The 17150-nt window shown below is 51.9% G+C and overlaps 1 protein-coding gene across 2 annotated transcripts in view; it reads right to left on the reverse strand.

Annotated features, from left to right (window-relative positions):
* LOC140430717 (sodium/hydrogen exchanger 5-like) overlaps positions 1-17150 on the reverse strand; it is a 468359-nt gene that overhangs the window by 158857 nt on the left and 292352 nt on the right. For both annotated transcript variants that reach the window (XM_072518384.1, XM_072518385.1), the window contains exons 8-9: positions 8063-8152; positions 6491-6561 (exon numbers count right to left, since the gene is read on the reverse strand). In XM_072518384.1, the coding sequence (XP_072374485.1) occupies positions 6491-6561; positions 8063-8152 (161 nt within the window). The remainder of the gene's footprint in view (positions 1-6490; positions 6562-8062; positions 8153-17150) is intronic.

Consider the following 17150-nt stretch of genomic DNA (forward strand, 5'->3'; position numbering starts at 1 on the left):
CAGGTCTTGGTTGGCACTCATCACCCTGCCCCCTTCTCCCATTCGGTGTCCGTAAGTCCCTGGGGTTCACCATGGGATGGAGGGGCAGCTGGTTCGAGCCCTGGCTGTCCCTGCATCATCTGGCTCTGTCAACCCTGGCGGTTCACCATGGTCTGCACCTTGTCGACATCCTTGGCGAAGCTACTCAGTAACTCAGACATACTGTGCAGCGCCTCGGCAATGCCCACCTGCGACTGGGACAAGCTCCGCAGAGCCTTGGTCATTCCCATCTGAGAGCAGAACATGTCCTGCAGAACGTCATCAAGGTCAGCCTGGTACTCGGTCACGTACCCCAGCGAGTCGGACATTATGTTGAGACCCTCAGCCATTGCCATCACCGACAGCGCAGTGTCTTGGACACCTTCACTAATGGTTCCGACATCGTGCACCAGGCTCTCCACTGCGGTGGCCGCCAACATCTCCTGCGCCCGTAGCCTTTGGGGCTCCTCCAAGTGGCTATGGACCTGCTAGAGTGTCCCTGACATCCCCCTCTGAATATCATGACCGCACCCTGACATCTCCATCAGCTCTCGGGTGACCTCTTCCACAGGCTCAGAATCAGGCTGGGACCCCGCTGTGCCTTGGGATCCAGCAGCACTCCGACTTCTGTTTCGCCTGGGGGTTCCTGCTTCCACCTGACGTGCATCAGCAGCAGTGTGGTGCTGACCAGATTGTGCCCGAGAAGCCTGACCACTAAAGTTTCCCACCGAGATGTGTGTACCCGCGCTCGTAGAGGGTGGGGGTGACATCTGTGCCGCGACTATTATGGTGGCATCCCGGGAGCTCCTCTCTGAGGTGTTCTCCTCGGATTCAGGAGAGGGGCCACCCGGGATGGGCCGGCGCTGTCAGCTGGAGGACCTGCGGTAGGATGAACATGTGGTCAGGGGGGTGGGATGGGTCAGTCAGTAAGCCAATGACAACTCAGGTTTGACAGGTCCTCCGGGTGGGGCCCGGTAGTTCTTCACCTCTGCGGCGTCGGCCAGCCTTCGTGTTGGTGACCGCACTGTCCTCGGCCACCCAGTCACCTTCAGGGCCCGCTCCTCAATGATGAGGATTCTTATGTCCGGCACCCCATCGTCAGTCTCTCGGCGATTGTGGGAGAGCTTTTCCTGAGGAGACACAGAAAGGGAATCATTTTTTTAAAAAAAAAGTACCCAATTCTTTTTTTTTCCAATTAAGTGGCAATTAGCATGGCCAATCCACCTACCCTGCACATCTTTGGGTTGTGGGGGTGAGACCCATGCAGACATGGGGAGAACAGAGATGGCATCGTTAGTCACATGTGTGGTTCATAGTGGGTGGGTGGAAGGGAGAGGGGGTGTGGAGGGAGCGTTGGGGGTTGCATGGAGAGTTGGGGGTGGATAGGTCTCGGGGGGAAGAGAGATGGCGCTGGTGTCTACTCACTTGTGATGCTCAGTGTAGGTCATTGACCTTTTTCCGGCACTGGAGGCCAGTCCCCCTGGTCACACTCCCGCTGCTCACAGCTGCCGCCACCTCATCCAAGGCAGCACAGGCTGCCGTGTGGCTGACGCTCCGGGTCCCTCGGGGGAACAGGTCATCTCTCCGACTAGGAGCCTCACCAGATCTGCATCCCCGAACCTTGGTGCCAGTCTCATGGGCCCAACATGGGCACATGTTGCGATCAGATTGGGGTTGGCTGAACAAGTGCTGCTTGACCTTGTTAGCAGCGCGGGCTGGCGAGCTCGGTGCCGGTAATCAGCTGGTGAGCCTTCATTTGCAGCGAGAAACTCATGGGGCCTCGTTAAGTGGACCAATTAATGTTGAATAGCTGGGCCGAACGTCTGGGAAACACGCGGCAATTCCCACTCGCAACTAGATTTAGAAACCTTTCCGGAGAATCGCGCCGGTTGATTTGGCCCTTGGGGAGTGTCTCCGTGGTCTGACCCACACTTAGAAATTTTTTCAGCAGTGGGAGCTGAACTCACTGGCAAGACCGGCTCCTCAAAGATCAGGGTGCCATTTTGATCCCTAAGTGTGCTTGGCGGTCCCCCACACAGGCAATTGCACCCCCCCCCCTCCCAGATATTGACATTATCACCTCTCTAGGTGAGGGAACCCCACTAAGGAGCTGCTGAGAGCCCCCCTTTGTAGTGGTCCCACCCACCCCTTTAGGGCCATCCTCCTTTCAGAAGCACTCTTCACCCCTGAAATTTGAGACCCCTTTTTACCCCCATGTCACGGTCATGACCTGCCTCAGCCCCCGACGCTTGATAGTGTCAACATGGCACCCTGGCTAACTTTGGACTATTTTAGACTGCACCGGGGGACGAGACAGGGATGCCCCCTCTCCCCACTGTTGTTTGCGCTGGCGCAAGAGTGAGATGTTTGTGGTTCAGGCGAGGGGACAGGAGGGGCGACTGGGGGAGCTGCCGTTTAGGTCAGTAGGGGGAAGTTTTAGGTACCTAGGCATCCAAGTGGCGCGGAAATGGGACCGGCTGCACAAATTGAATCTGGCCCGAATAGTGGACCAAATGAAGGACGATTTCCGGAGATGGGACGCGCTTCCGTTGTCTCTGGCCGGGAGGGTACAAACGGTGAAAATTACAGTCCTCCCGAGATTCCTATTTGTATTTCAGTGTCTCCCCTTCTTTATTCCGCGGTCCTTTTTTAAACGGGGCAACAAAGTGATCACGGGCTTCGTCTGGGCGGGCAAGACCCCGCGGGTAAGGAAGGTAATGCTTGAGCGGAGTTGGGGAGAGGGCGGGCTGGCCCTGCCAAATTTTAGCAACTATTACTGGGCGGCTAATATAGCCATGATCAGGAAGTGGGTGGTGAGGGGGGTCGGCATGGGTGCGTATGGAGGTGGCTTCATACAAGGGCACCAGTCTGGGGGCGTTGGTAACTGCGCCTCTGCCGCTCCCGCTGACACGGTACTTCACCAGACCCGTGGTGGTGGCGGCCCTGAGAGTTTGGGGCCGGTGGAGGTGGTATGTGGGAGCAGTGGGAACATCGGTCTGGGCCCCAATTTGTGATAATCACCGATTTGCCCCGGGGAGTATGGATGGGGGTTTCCGGTTATGGCGGAGAGCGGGGATTGAGAGGATGGGGGAGATGTTCATAGAGGGGAGCTTTCCGAGTATGAGGCCGTTGGATGAGAAGTTTGGGTTGGCAAGGGGAACAAATTCAGGTATCTGTAGGTGCAAGACTTCCTTCGTAAACAGGTGTCAACCTTCCCGCTCCTACCGCTAAGGGGATTCAGGACAGGGTAATTTCCAGAGGGTGGGTCGGGGGGGGGGGGGGGGAGGTTCTCGGACATCTATAAGGAGCTTATGCTGTCAGAGGAGACGCAGACCAAGGAGCTGAAGTGCAAGTGGGAGTATCGATAGAGGATGGTCTATGGGCAGACGCGTTGAGTAGGGTCAACGCGTCCGCAACATGTGCCAGGCTCAGCCTGATACAATTTAAGGTTGTTCACCGGGCTCACATGCCAGTGGCCCGGATGAGCAGATTCTTTGGGGTGGAGGGCAGGTGCACAATATGCGTGGGAGGACCAGCGAACCATGTCCACATGTTTTGGACATGTCCAAAGCTTAGGGGGTTTGCGGATGTCATGTACAAGGTTTTAAAAACAAGGGTGGCGCTGAGTCCAGAGGTGGCGATTTTCGGGGTGTCGGAAGATCCGGGAATCCAGCAGGAGATAGAGGCAGATGTTCTGGCCTTTGCTTCCTTGGTAGCCTGGAGACGGATACTATTGGCATGGAGGGACTCGAAGCCCCCGAAGTCGGAGACCTGGCTATCGGACATGGCTATCTTTCTTTGTATGGAGAAAATTAAGTTCGCCTTGAGAGGTTCACTGTTAGGGTTCACCCAGAGGTGGCAAAAGTTCGTTGACTTCTTTGCAGAAAATTAATCGTCAACAGTTTGGGGGAGGGCGGGGGGGGGTAGTAGTTTAGGTTAGAGTAGGGGATAATAAGGGCGGGGCCCGTACAAAAGGTAAACGGCTTTTGCACTATGTTTATGGTTTCATGTATATTGTTTATTTTGTTGTTGTTACTATACCAAAAATACCTCAATAAAATGTTTATTAAAAAAAAAAATGCACCCTGACACTGCCAATCTGGCAACCTGTCCCGCCGGGAGAATACGGTGTTGACATATTGTAGCGCACAAAGACTCACGAGAGACGAATAGAGATGAAGTCGATGAGGCTTTATTAAGCGTGACTTGTTCCCCGCAGTTCAGTAGCTGACTGGCCTGCGGGGGAGAACTCCAGGTTCTTATACTCCGTCTTCAGGGCGGAGCTAGAGGTCAACGTCCAACCAGGACCCGGGATCTGTAAGCCAATGACATCACGGCTTCACAGTCCCACATGACCCCTAATGCATACTACCACACATATTTATGTTAAATATCATTATCTGGATCACACCCAGTGAGCACATTGCGTCCAGTGATTTGCGATCAGATGGGTGCCCAGCGTAAAGCCAGATTTGGGCCTCTCCCGGATTCACCCATTGCACCCAGCGCTGCGCTGGACACAACGCAGTGGCAGAATTGCGTTTGCGATGTTAAAAAAACATGGGGAAAGGGAACGTACCTGAGGCTTCCTGGCTTGTATCCTCAATGAACTGTTTGATCTGCTCATCAACTGTCAAGCAGGCCACTTCATAGTTTCAATAGGGGGGCCATTACTTTTGTGGTGGGGGAAGAAGACCCTCTTTGCTGATGGGTTGAAGATGCTCCCCTTGTCAGCAGGAATCACCATTTCCATTGTGGGGATGGGGCTGTCGCTGGGATCCTGGCGCTCGTTAAAAATGACACCTCAAAATCAGTAAGTGCAGGCTGGCTGGCGTGCTACCCCTGATGAAGATTTTAACATACAAAAGGCGAGGGAATCATATCTTGGCAACACTCTTAGTGCCAGTGGGAACCACTCTAGTTTTCCTGCTGGCAGGAGCACTTTGTTTCAAAATGGGAGATTTACGCTCTCTGCTTCCACTGACATTGAGGAAGAGAGTTCCAGAGTCTCACTCTGAGAGAAAACATTTCTCCTCATCTCCATCTTAAATGAGTGAGCCCTTATTTTTAAACAGTGACCACTAGTTTTAGATTCCCGACAAGAGGAAACATCCTTTCCACATCCATCTGTCAATATTCCTCAGGATCTTCAAGGTTTCAATCAAGTCGCCTCTTACTCTTCCAAACTCTAGTGGATACAAACCTAGGGCTGGATTCTCCACAGCCAAGCGCCAGAATTGTGGAGAATCAAGTTTCACACCGAAATCAAGGTGATCGCGGAGTACTCCACGCGGCTGGGGGCCCATTGCCAGAGGCATGCCCAGCGATCCTCCACTCCCAGCCAGACGAGTTCCCGACCAGGTGATTCTAACCACTGATTGCCGTTCGGGAATCTCGCGTGGCAGCTGTGGACTCAGTCCGCGGCTGCCCTGGTGGGGGGCGAGGGGATCGGGCACCGAGGGGTGCCTAATGGGCGGCCGGGGGACAGATCGGGCTGGTCGGATGCAAGGGCACGCGGCCAATCGGGGAGCCTACATTTCGGAGCTGCCTCCGCAATCCGTGTCTGCCATGGCGCTCGGCGCGGCAGCTGGAGGCCACCACCGTGTGCATGCACGGACCCGAAACTGGAAGTGTGGGGACCCGTATCCGCAGCTCAAGCTGCATGAATTACTCTGGGACCCTGCTAGCCCCCTGAAGGTGAGTGAATTCGCTTTTTTTTTGAGGAACCTCCAGAACGAAATGCCAGCGTTTTTACGCCAGTGTGGGGACATAGTCCCATTTTGGTAGAATCCAGCCCCTAATCTCTCCAACCTTTCCCCATAAGACAACCCACCCAATCCTGGCTTTAGTCCAGTAAACCTTCTATGAACTGTTTCTAACGCATTTACATCTTTCCTTAAATGAAGAAACAAGTGACACAAAAGTCAGTTACTACAATTCAAAAGCAATTCATTTGCTTTGAAGGGCTTTCAGAGATTGTGAAAACTTTATCAAAGGAAGTCTTTTCCATACTCTTTTTAAGAGAAATGCTTTTGCACTAAAACAAAAATAATGGTAGATTATTGGGAATATGAATAAAAATATGTATTTTTTCTTGAACAATTAGTTACTGAAATTGCAAATGTGACACTCAGCTGTGGAACCATTGCAATTATAATAAGCAAAGTTTTTGTTTCATAAATTTGAATGTGATTTAGAAATCTTTACACACAGCATAGATAATATTAGCAAAAAGATAATTATATGAGAAATCCAACTCAGAGAATTATGATGATGCAATAAAACTACTGAACTGAAAGCAATCCAGTTCTGTTGCACTATCAGTCTCCAAGCAATCGCCACAAAATAATAATTTATGGTAAATTATGAGTTATAAGAAATATAATTCCAAAGCATTCATACGACTACTTTTCTTCCTTTGAGTTGACGGAATAGAAATTCATGTAAATGAGATGTTTAGTTTGTTACTCACTTGTCTCTCCAATAATGGTAACCATGGTGACCGACAATGTCTTCTACAGCTGCCAGAATGTGATCAAAAGCCTTTGAAAATAAGAAGCAAATATGGTGTCAGATTCCTAAGAACGGACTTGCTGCTAAATGGTCACAAACCTAGATGAATCCCGCATGAGCCAACTGTCCAAAGTACACAGAGAATTACTGTAGAAGCAAGATACAGTCGCTACACTCGGGAGCAACAGTCTTAATTGCCAATAATCCTGTTGTAAACTCATTATAAACAAAATGGAGATCAGGTAACATTAAAGAAACATGAGATGCTAAGGCAACCTTAGTTTAACAGTGTGTTCCCATAGTGACAGAGAAGGCTCTGTTTAACACATAGTTAAACAGTAAAAATGGATTTAAACTAATGGTCATTATGTGCAGGTAATTAACTGTTTGGCCTCCATTTATCTGGGATTTCTCACTGCACGTGTGCAGAGGATTCACCTCAGCTGGTAAACTGAACTGACATCACACTGTTGATGAACACCAAATTACCATATTCCAGTCTGCTGCTAAATCTTCCATAAATTATGCCAGACTGGGGACACCACAGAGGGAAAGGCAAGTAAAGGAAGTGACCAAATCCCAATTAAAAACACGACTGAAGTTCTGGGCTTGTTGTGGAGGACGAGACTCCAGGGTTTGGATTCTCCTCCTGTTGCCAGGTTTTGGCGATGTGGTCCTCATGCTAGTCAAACTGCCTCAAACCTACTGCAATGTCCTTGCTACACTCTTTATTAGCCGTGCAGGCCAGGTTGGGGAACAGAAGACCATTCTTCATTGTCATACATGTTGAGAGAATGAATTAAAGCTTGGGCCCACTGCTACAGAGTTGCAATGGGGAACTATCACTGCCAAAGGCCTTTCAGCCATTGTGCAGTGATAGGATGGAGATTTTTAGAACACCCCTTGGGATGTATGACTCACATTGAATGTATAAAGTGAATATTACATGTATCACAATTGTGTTGAAGCACTTCAGAGTGCAACTTGATCCATGTAGAAAATTTGAATATTATTGCACTTTCTTAATGGTCATTTTGAAAATCTTGTACAGAATTGTTAATGGAGGCCATTTGGCACGTTGTGTCTGCACTTGGTTTAACATTAACCGCTAGTGCAGTGACATTACCACTCTGCCACCATCTCCCCCTAATGTAATCCTCTTTTAGATATTTTATGAATCGTGAATAGTTTTGCAAAGAAAAAAATCAGGAGCCCACCCACCATCCTCAATTGAGGAATGTGCTCTCTGGCCATTGATTGGCTAATGCTTTGAAAATTGTGTTGGGTGAATATTTCCGGCATTGAATATGTTTATGACTCAGATTTGATCTTGGCGCCAAGGTCCTACCTCCAAAACAAAATTCCTGCCCTCATGTGCCAACATATATGTAGTGCTTGGCAGGTTGGAAATCAGCGATTATGAGAACAGAGGAAAATAGATTAATTTTAAATTAACCGGTAACAAATTGAATTCACACCAACAAAACGGTAGCGTTCCTGGAAGAAAACCGACCAGGTTCTGTATACCTACACGTTCATGCAATTCTTCATTAAGTGTTGGCTTATGATGATCACTCCGCTTTACCTTCAGCCATTTAACAAGGGGTTTAATGGTCAATCCCTGGAAAACAAAATATATAGAGATGGGTTTGGATGGAAATGCTTGAATATGCACAACGTTGTGCAGAAACACTTGTGAATCCGCAGCCCATTTCACACAGATTACTATCATCTGTTTTACATAGCCAGTTCAGACCAAATTCACCCCCCTCGTGTTTAATGGTAAGTTACTGTACACACTGGGTCATTCACATGGTGCATGAATCATAAATGTTCTTTTACTGCTTCTGAACAGAAAAAGCATAAGAACATAAGAAAGTAGCAAGCTATTTGGTCCTTTGAGCCCTTTAATAAGATCATGGCTGATCTTCTATATTAGCTATACCTTCTTGCATTATCCCCATATCCCTTAATTCTGTTCTATTCTACTCGAATTAATCTAAGTGAGATGTATTGAACTGTTTAATCATAAACTGAGGAAACTCATCAGTCATGAATCTGGATGTGATGATTCATACCAGATTAACTCAGTGAGCTGTTACAATTGTTAGTCACTTCTTCCAGAGAAAGTACACATGTCACATTACTAAACTTGAAGGACTATCCTTTTGTTGGATCCACAATGGTGAAGTGACCTATTACTGTAAGAAGTGAATTCCCCACTGACTGAATGCAGATAATGTACAGATTAGACCACAGTGCTATGCTCCTAACACAGATCCAAATCATTAATGGTAGCAAATGCTTTAGTTGCACTGCAAATTTTCATTTAATACTTGGACCCATTTTAGAATAGGGTGACTCAACAATCCAGAAGAACACGACAAACTTCTCACCACTGTCAGAGAACATAATTGAGAACAGAGTTGTTGTATTTACCGGTTAACCAGCACCCTGTTGATGGAGGATTATTTTTCTGTATCAGAGGAGATGCCCATTTTGTTACAAGTTTACAATAGAAACCTCTAAACAGTGAAAATTATAATTTAAAATTTAGAATTACATGGTTCGGGGAATTCAGAAGAAACTTTTTTACTAAGAGAGTGTTGAGAATGTGAGGCATACTGCCAAATACAATAGTTAAGATGCAACATGGAATTGTTGGGGTGAATAGTATTGGTGCATTTAAGGAAAACCTAGATAAAAATGAAGGGGGAAAATAAAGGAATAGAAAGATATTCCAGTTGAGTTTAATGCCCTGTTTATGTGTTGTAAATTACACGCTTGTTATACTGCAGCTCGTGTGGCACCCAAGTGATGTGGAAGTACTTTCAGCTGGTGTGAATCCCCAATGATGTGAAATTACTTCCTGGAGCTGATCTCACAGCCTACACAGAGATCCAAACTGAAAGTGTTTCGGCTACGGTCATAGCACACGTTTTGTGTTGCTCCAAAACCAAAACTGTGCTAAAGTTATTCAAAATGTTCAACTTTACTGCTGGAAAATGCTACTCCAATTCTTGAAGCGCTGAAAATATTTTCCGATGGCAATCAGCTGGACAGACATTATTATGTCAAAAAGAAAATCATCAGGGTTAAATTGATGGTTTAATGAGTAAATGGTATGTGGAAATCAGGGAGGTTTTTGTTTTGATCACTAGTCTGTATTGAGCTGGCTGATCTCAACCAGAAAGTGGCATTACAATTAGCGTCGGAACCAGAGGGCAAAAAACATCAAGCGAGATATCTAATCTTTTTTTAATTATCCTGGTCCCTTGAGAGAAAGTTGCACTTGTGGATGTCAGCCTGAATCATCTACAGTCCTCCGCACTATCAGCTGAACTATCGAAGGGTAGTACTTGTGGATGTCTAATTACAATTAGTACAGGCTTGACTTTGTTGCCTTCCACTGCTGAACAGCTTAAATACTTCAGATGGCCACGCAAGCAAGCTATTCTGGAAGATTTCTGTGGCTCTGAAACAGTAACACAGTAGAGATCAATGTAAGAGTGGAGGAAGGGGAGAAAATCCACAAGATCCTGAACCTCATTTGTGTTCAGTATCATCGTGAGTTAAGTCACGTTGGGAGCAACTATTTTAGTTTTGACTAATCACTGAATCATTCAGTGACTCATTTGTGTATCTGCAACGTGACAAGGCCTTCGAACAGGCACCACAGCAGCCAGGGGACACCTGGCTGCTTTATGCTGTTGGCTGTTAGAAGAAATCTGGTGTGAATGGAACTTTAGTAATGCTTTTGGCTGCTTGATGCACATTTCACTTTCAATAAAGCTTAGTCCTGCATACAGTTAACAGGACAATGAACCCACAAACAGATGCTTGCTTATCTGCCCTTTCCATCATCCAATTGATGCCTTAAGTTTGCCGAGCTAATTGCAATATACAAGATGGCTATTTTTGTTTGTTTCTATGGAGATTCATTAAGCTGCTGCACAGACCCACAATATTTGGAGCAGTTAACTCTGCAAATTGTTGAATAAAATAATTCCCCACATCAGAAATAAAACACCATTTGGCAAAAAAGGGTAAGCAAACTGAAGGTTGAAGTCAAGTACATTTTTAATATATTCAATAAATTCTGCACCACTGCACTGAGATTAACCATGTATTATCAGGGCTTGATGTGACTCTCTTCCTTGGAAATGTAAATGCACAAGTTAAATGATCTGAAGTGCTGTTCACCAGCACAGTCACTGAAACCACTGAAATATGGGCAATGGAGGGGACTATTCCATCCCAGCTATTTGATGAAGAGGAGCACTCAGTCGACTCGTCCAGCACCTTACTCTATCAGACACACAGATCCATCTTCCCATCCTTATATCTTCTGCAGTGATCTCTAGCATCACCTAGGCCTGGATTTCACTCCTACTCCTCGTCCTGAGACATTTTCCATACCTCCTGACCCTCCCTTCCCTCACTGAGGAAATTTGTAGCCACCACCATCTCTGCTGAGGTACTTTAACCCCATTCTCTCCCATGCCCAGTGAGGTGTCATTCAGCTCCTGTACCCAAAGTTCATGCTCACAAACAGTTGTGCCATAGGGATAAAGGGGTCCCAAGGCGACATCGGGGGCTGCAATTCTCCGCTCTGGCGACAGAGTGCGGGCGCCGGCAGGAAAACGGATGGGTTTTACCTCGCTGCCGGCGCCCATTCCGAGACGGCATTTTCCGGCCTACAAGGGGGCTAGCAGGGGCGTGGTGTGGCGGGAAGCATGGGGGCGCGGCCTCGGAGATCCAGCTCCACGTAAACGACGCGGCGCAGCGGCGCACAACAGGTGACGCGAGCGCACAGGCCACTGAAGGGGGACCATGGCGCCACGCCAAGCAGCGTCCAGGTTCACACACCACGACCTGGAGACGCTGCTGGACACCCTTGAGGAGAGGAGGGGGCATCTGTACCCCAGACCCGGCCGGAGGATGCCAGCCAACGTTGCCCGGCGTCTGTGGAGGGAGGTGGGCGCGGCCGTGAGTGCCACCGCGGTGACACCCAGGACTGGCGAGCAGTGCCGCAAAAAGCTCCACATCCTACTGAGGGCAGCCATGGTGAGTACCCAGCAGTGTGCCCATGGCACCAACCCCCCTACCCCCCACATGTGTGACACCCACCCCCTTCACTGGCGGATGGTACAACCACAGCCGTGAGACTCATGGCTGCAGCCACCCATACAAGCCGCGTTGGCTGTGTGCCCTGTGCACCCATGCCAACATAGACCCAACTGCATGCAGTGGACCACCTAACAATGCTATTATTCCACCCCCCCACAGGAAAAGAGCGCCCATAACCAACGGGAGCGAGTTCGAACCGGAGGGGGTGAACCTGACCTGCGCTAGCTCACCGTGCACGGGCAGAGGGCACTGGACATTGCCGGTGCACCCGAGGACCGGGAGATTGCCAATGCCGAGGTCGAGGATGCGCCACAACTGAGATTCCCCCCTGCCTGGCCCCCTTCCCCTCAGCCCTCCCCTTCAGCCCTTTTTCCTCAGCCCTTTCCCCTCAGCCCTTTCCCCTCTGCACTCCCCCCTCAGCCATTTCCCCTCCGTCCTTTCCCCTCAGCCCTCTCCCCCCCTCCCCCTCCCCCTCAGCCCTTTCCCCTCTGTGGTAAACCACTCTATTGTATTGTATTGTTGTTCTGTTACATGAAATGAAATGAAATGAAAATCGCTTATTGTCACGTGTAGGCTTCAAAGAAGTTACTGTGAAAAGCCCCTAGTCGCCACATTCCGGCGCCTGTTCGGGGAGGCTGTTACGGAAATTGAACCGTGCTGCTGGCCTGCCTTGGTCTGCTTTCAAAGCCAGCGATTTAGCCCTGTGCTAAACAGCACATGCCTGTGCTTGTCCCTGCTGGGTCCGAACCACTGTAGTGTGTATTGTGGTACACTGCCACTGTATTATATGTAATGTGGTAAATTACTGCCTGCTGGCTGCGCCTTCCCCAGGCTCGGTATAAAGGTGGATGGTCTCCGCCGCTGCCTCAGTTCGGGATCCGAGGCCAGGAGGCTTTCTGTTTAGTTTATTAAAGCCTCAGTAACGTTCACCACTCGTCGTGTGTTCATTGATGGCATATCACCCTCAGCCCTTTCCCCTCAGCCCTCTCCCCTCAGCCCTTTCCCCTCAGCCCACTCCCCTCAGCCCTCTCCCCTCAGCCCTCTCCCCTCAGCCCTTTCCCCTCAGCCCACTCCCCTCAGCCCTCTCCCCTCAGCCCTCTCCCCTCAGCCCTTTCCCCTCAGCCCTCTCCCCTCAGCCCTCTCCCCTCACCCCTCTCCCCTCAGCCCTCTCCCCTCAGCCCTCTCCCCTCGCCCCTCTCCCCTCACCCCTCTCCCCTCAGCCCTCTCCCCTCAGCCCTTTCCCCTCAGCCCTCTCCCCTCAGCCCTCTCCCCTCAGCCCTCTCCCCTCAGCCCTCTCCCCTCAGCCCACTCCCCTCAGCCCTCTCCCCTCAGCCCTCTCCCCTCAGCCCTCTGCCCTCAGCCCTCTGCCCTCAGCCCTCTCCCCTCAGCCCTCTCCCCTCAGCCCTCTCCCCTCAGCCCTCTCCCCTCACCCCTCTCCCCTCAGCACTCTCCCCTCAGCCCTCTCCCCTCAGCCCTCTCCCCTCAGCCCTCTCCCCTCAGCCCTCTCCCCTCAGCCCACTCCCCTCAGCCCTCTCCCCTCAGCCCTCTCCCCTCAGCCCTCTGCCCTCAGCCCTCTGCCCTCAGCCCTCTCCCTTCAGCCCACTCCCCTCAGCCCTCTCCCCTCAGCCCTCTCCCCTCAGCCCTCTCCCCTCAGCCCTCTCCCCTCTGCCCTCAGCCCTCTCCCCTCAGCCCTCTCCCCTCAGCCCTCTCCCCTCAGCCCTTTCCCCTCACCCCTCTCCCCTCAGCCCTCTCCCCTCAGCCCTCTCCCCTCAGCCCTCTCCCCTCAGCCCTCTCCTCTCAGCCCTCTCCCCTCAGCCCTCTCCCCTCTCCCCTCAGCCCTTTCCCCTCAGCCCTCTCCCCTCAGCCCTTTCCCCTCAGCCTTTTTCCCTCAGCCATTTCCCCTCAGCCCTCTCCCCTGAGCACACCCCCCCTCACCCCGTACCACGAACCATGCCCCCCTGCACCCGCCTAACCATGATGGTGTATTGTGTGTTGCAGGGTCACGCAGTAACCAACCCGGCACACCGGGCAGACACCGGCCACATCCAGCACCTGGACGGTCAGCCGACGCGGACCAACCGAGCGCATCAGGCGTTCACCGCCCCCGGCCAGCGCCTGGGCGGCCAGCCCACAGGGACTCTAGCAGCGACGGAGAGGGCAGCTCCAACAACTGCCTCCTGACCCAGTCCAGTGACGACGCAACAGCACAGGACACCAGCACACAGGGGACAGACAGACACGCCACGACGCCACAGGACACCAGCACACAGGGGCCAGACGGACACGACACGACCACACAGGACACCAGCACACAGGGGACAGACGGTGTGGTAAACCACTGTGTTGTGTTGTACATGCCTGGGCTTGTCCCGGCTGCCTCCGCCTGTGGCTCCTCCCCTCGGGCTCATGTATAAAGGTGGCTAGTCTCCGCCTCCGCCCCAGTTCGGGACCAGAGGCCAGGAGGCTAGCTGTTTAGTGTATTAAAGTCTCAGTTACATTCATCACTCGTCGTGTGCTTATTGAAGGCGTATCAATTTAATACACTAAACTTTACGATGAACTCATCACTCAAGCCTGATCGCCTGCAGCTGGACCGACGCCACAGAAACTTTTGAGCACTGACTAAGCTGCTTCGAAGCGTACCTCGCATCCTTCACCGAAGACTTCACAGACCTCCAGAAGAAGCAGATCCTTCATGCACGGGTGAGCCCAAGAGTCTTTCTTCTCATCAGGGACGCCCCCTCGTATGCGGAGGTGATAATGCTGCTGAAGGGACAATATGTGAAGTCTGTTAACGAGGTGTATGCTAGGCACCTCCTTGCCACGAGACGGCCACATCCGGGGGAATCACTTGCAGAATTCCTGCGTGCTTTGCGTGTACTCTGCCGGAACTGTGATTGCCGGGCGATATCGGCAACCCAGCACACGGAGCTGCTGATCAGGGACGCTTATGTCGCGGGCATGAAATCAAATTATATCCGCCAGTGATTACTAGAAGGGGGTACACTTGGCCTCCCAGAGACAGTGCAACTCCAACTCGCTGGATGTGGCCTCCTAGAACATGGAGGCCTATACCTCTGATCGCGCGGCACCTTTGTGGGCGCAGCCATCATCTGACCCGGGTGCGACGCAAGCCTGTGCCGTGCAGCGGCCCGCCAACGCCGTAGGCCCGAGTTGCTACTTTTGCGGCCAGGGCAGCCACCCCAGACAACGCTGCCCTGCACGGAACGCAACTTGAAACCGCTGTGGGAAAAAGGGCCACTTTGCAAAAGCCTGCCAGGCCCGAACCCCCCTTTAAAACTTCTCGGCCCAGCAGCGCTGCCTCTGCCTGTCGGGGCCGCCCCCAGTTGCCACGCCAACCACCATCTGCGACCCGTGGGCGCCGCCATCTTTGCCACCATCTTCAATTGCGGACGCCATGTGCGACCCATGGGGGCCGCCATCTTGGGCGCCGTCGCCGATGCCTCCCGCCACGCGCAACTCATGGGGGCTGCCATTTTGGGACCACTCCGCTGCCTCCCGGGAGCCTGGCTCACTCGACCGTACGCTGGCCGCCGCTACCTCCGACCGGCCTACCGACCGCCTTCCGAAGCTCGCCTCCATCAAGCTTGACCAGTCCCGGCAGCACCACCTCACAAAATCTACGATGACCGTCCGGATCAACGGGCATGAGACGGCCTGTCTTTTCGACTCCGGGTCGGTGAGGGGCTGCTCCATCCCAATCTTACCCGTGACCCAGAAAATCTCCCTGACTTCCGGATCCCATGCAGTAGAAATCCGGGGGTACTGTGTCGCGACCCTTACTGTACAAGGCGTAGAGTAGCTAAAAGGCAGCACGGTAGCATTGTGGATAGCACAATTGCTTCACAGCTCCAGGGTCCCAGGTTCGATTCCTGGCTTGGGTCACTGTCTGTGCGGAGTCTGCACGTTTTCCGCATGTGTGCGTGGGTTTCCTCCAGGTGCTCCGGTTTCCTCCCACAGTCCAAAGATGTGCATGTTAGGTGGATTGGCCCTTAGTGTCTAAAATTGCCCTTACTGTTGGGTGGAGTTACTGGAGTATGGGGATAGGGTGAAGGTGTGGGCATGGGTAGGGTGCTCTTTCCAAGAGCCGGTGCAGACTCGATGGGCCAAATGGCCTCCTTCTGCACTGTAACTTCTATGAACTTCAAACTTTACGTCCTTCCCCATCTCTGCGCTGCCCTATTACTGGGGCTCGACTTCCAGTGCCACCTCCAGAGCCTTACTTTAAAGTTCGGTGGACCCCTGCCCCCCCTCACCGTCTGTAGCCTCGCGACCCTTATGGTCGACCCACCCTCGCTCTTCGCAAACCTCACCCCAGACTGTAAGCCCGTCGCTACCAGGATACAGTGCCTGGGACAGGGCCTTTATCAGGTCGGAGGTCCAGCGACTCCTGTGAGAGGGGATCATTGAGGCTAGTACCATCCCCTGGAGAGCCCAAGTCGTGGTCGTGAAGACTGGGGAGAAGCAGCGGATGGTCATCGACTACAGTCAGACCATCAACCGGTACACGCAGCTCGATGCATAACCCCTCCCCCACATATCTGACATGGTCAACCAGATTGCGCAGTATCGAGTCTTCTCCACAGTTGATTTGAAATTCGCGTACCACCAGCTCCCTATCCGCCTGGAGGACAGCCAATAAATACACTGCCTTCGAGGCAGATGGCCGCCTCTACCACTTCCTCAGGGTCCCCTTCAGCGTCACAAGTGGGCTCTCGGTCTTCCAACGAGAAATGGACCGAATGGTTGAACAGTACGGGCTGCGGACCACTTTCCCGTACTTAGATTATGTCACCATCTGCGGCCATGACCAGCAGGACCATGACGAAAACCTCCGACACTTCCTCCACACCGCTAAACTCCTGAATCTCACCGATAATAAAGAAAAATGCATTTTCCGCACAACCCGCCTAGCCATCCTCGGCTATGTCGTGGAACACGGAGTCCTAGGGCCCGACCCCGACCGCATGCGGCTCCTCATGGAACACCCCATCCCCCACTGCCCCAAGGCCTGAAGAGATGCCTGGGGTTCTTCTCGTACTATGCCCAGTGGGTCCCCAATTATGCGGACAAGGCCCGCCCACTTATCAAATCCACCCTTTTTCCCGACAGCCGAGGCCCGCCTGGCCTTCAACCGCATCAAGGCAGATATTGCCAAAGCCGCGATGCACGCTGTGGACGAGTCCATTCCGTTCCAAGTGGAAAGTGATGCGTCGGACTTTGCTCTGGCCGTTACCCTCAACCAGGCGGGCAGGCCCGTGGCTTTCTTCTCCCGTACCCTCCATGCCTCCGAAATTCGGCACTCCTCCGTCAAAAAGGAAGCCCAAGCCACCGTAGAAGCTGTGCGACATTGGAGGCAGGCGATTCACTCTCCTCACTGACCAATGGTCCGTTGCCTTCATGTTCAATTACACACAGCGGGGCAAGATCAAGAATGACAAGATACTGAGTTGGAGGATCGAGCTCTC

Source organism: Scyliorhinus torazame, chromosome 10, assembly GCF_047496885.1.
Source record: "Scyliorhinus torazame isolate Kashiwa2021f chromosome 10, sScyTor2.1, whole genome shotgun sequence".
Lineage (NCBI taxonomy): Eukaryota > Metazoa > Chordata > Chondrichthyes > Carcharhiniformes > Scyliorhinidae > Scyliorhinus > Scyliorhinus torazame.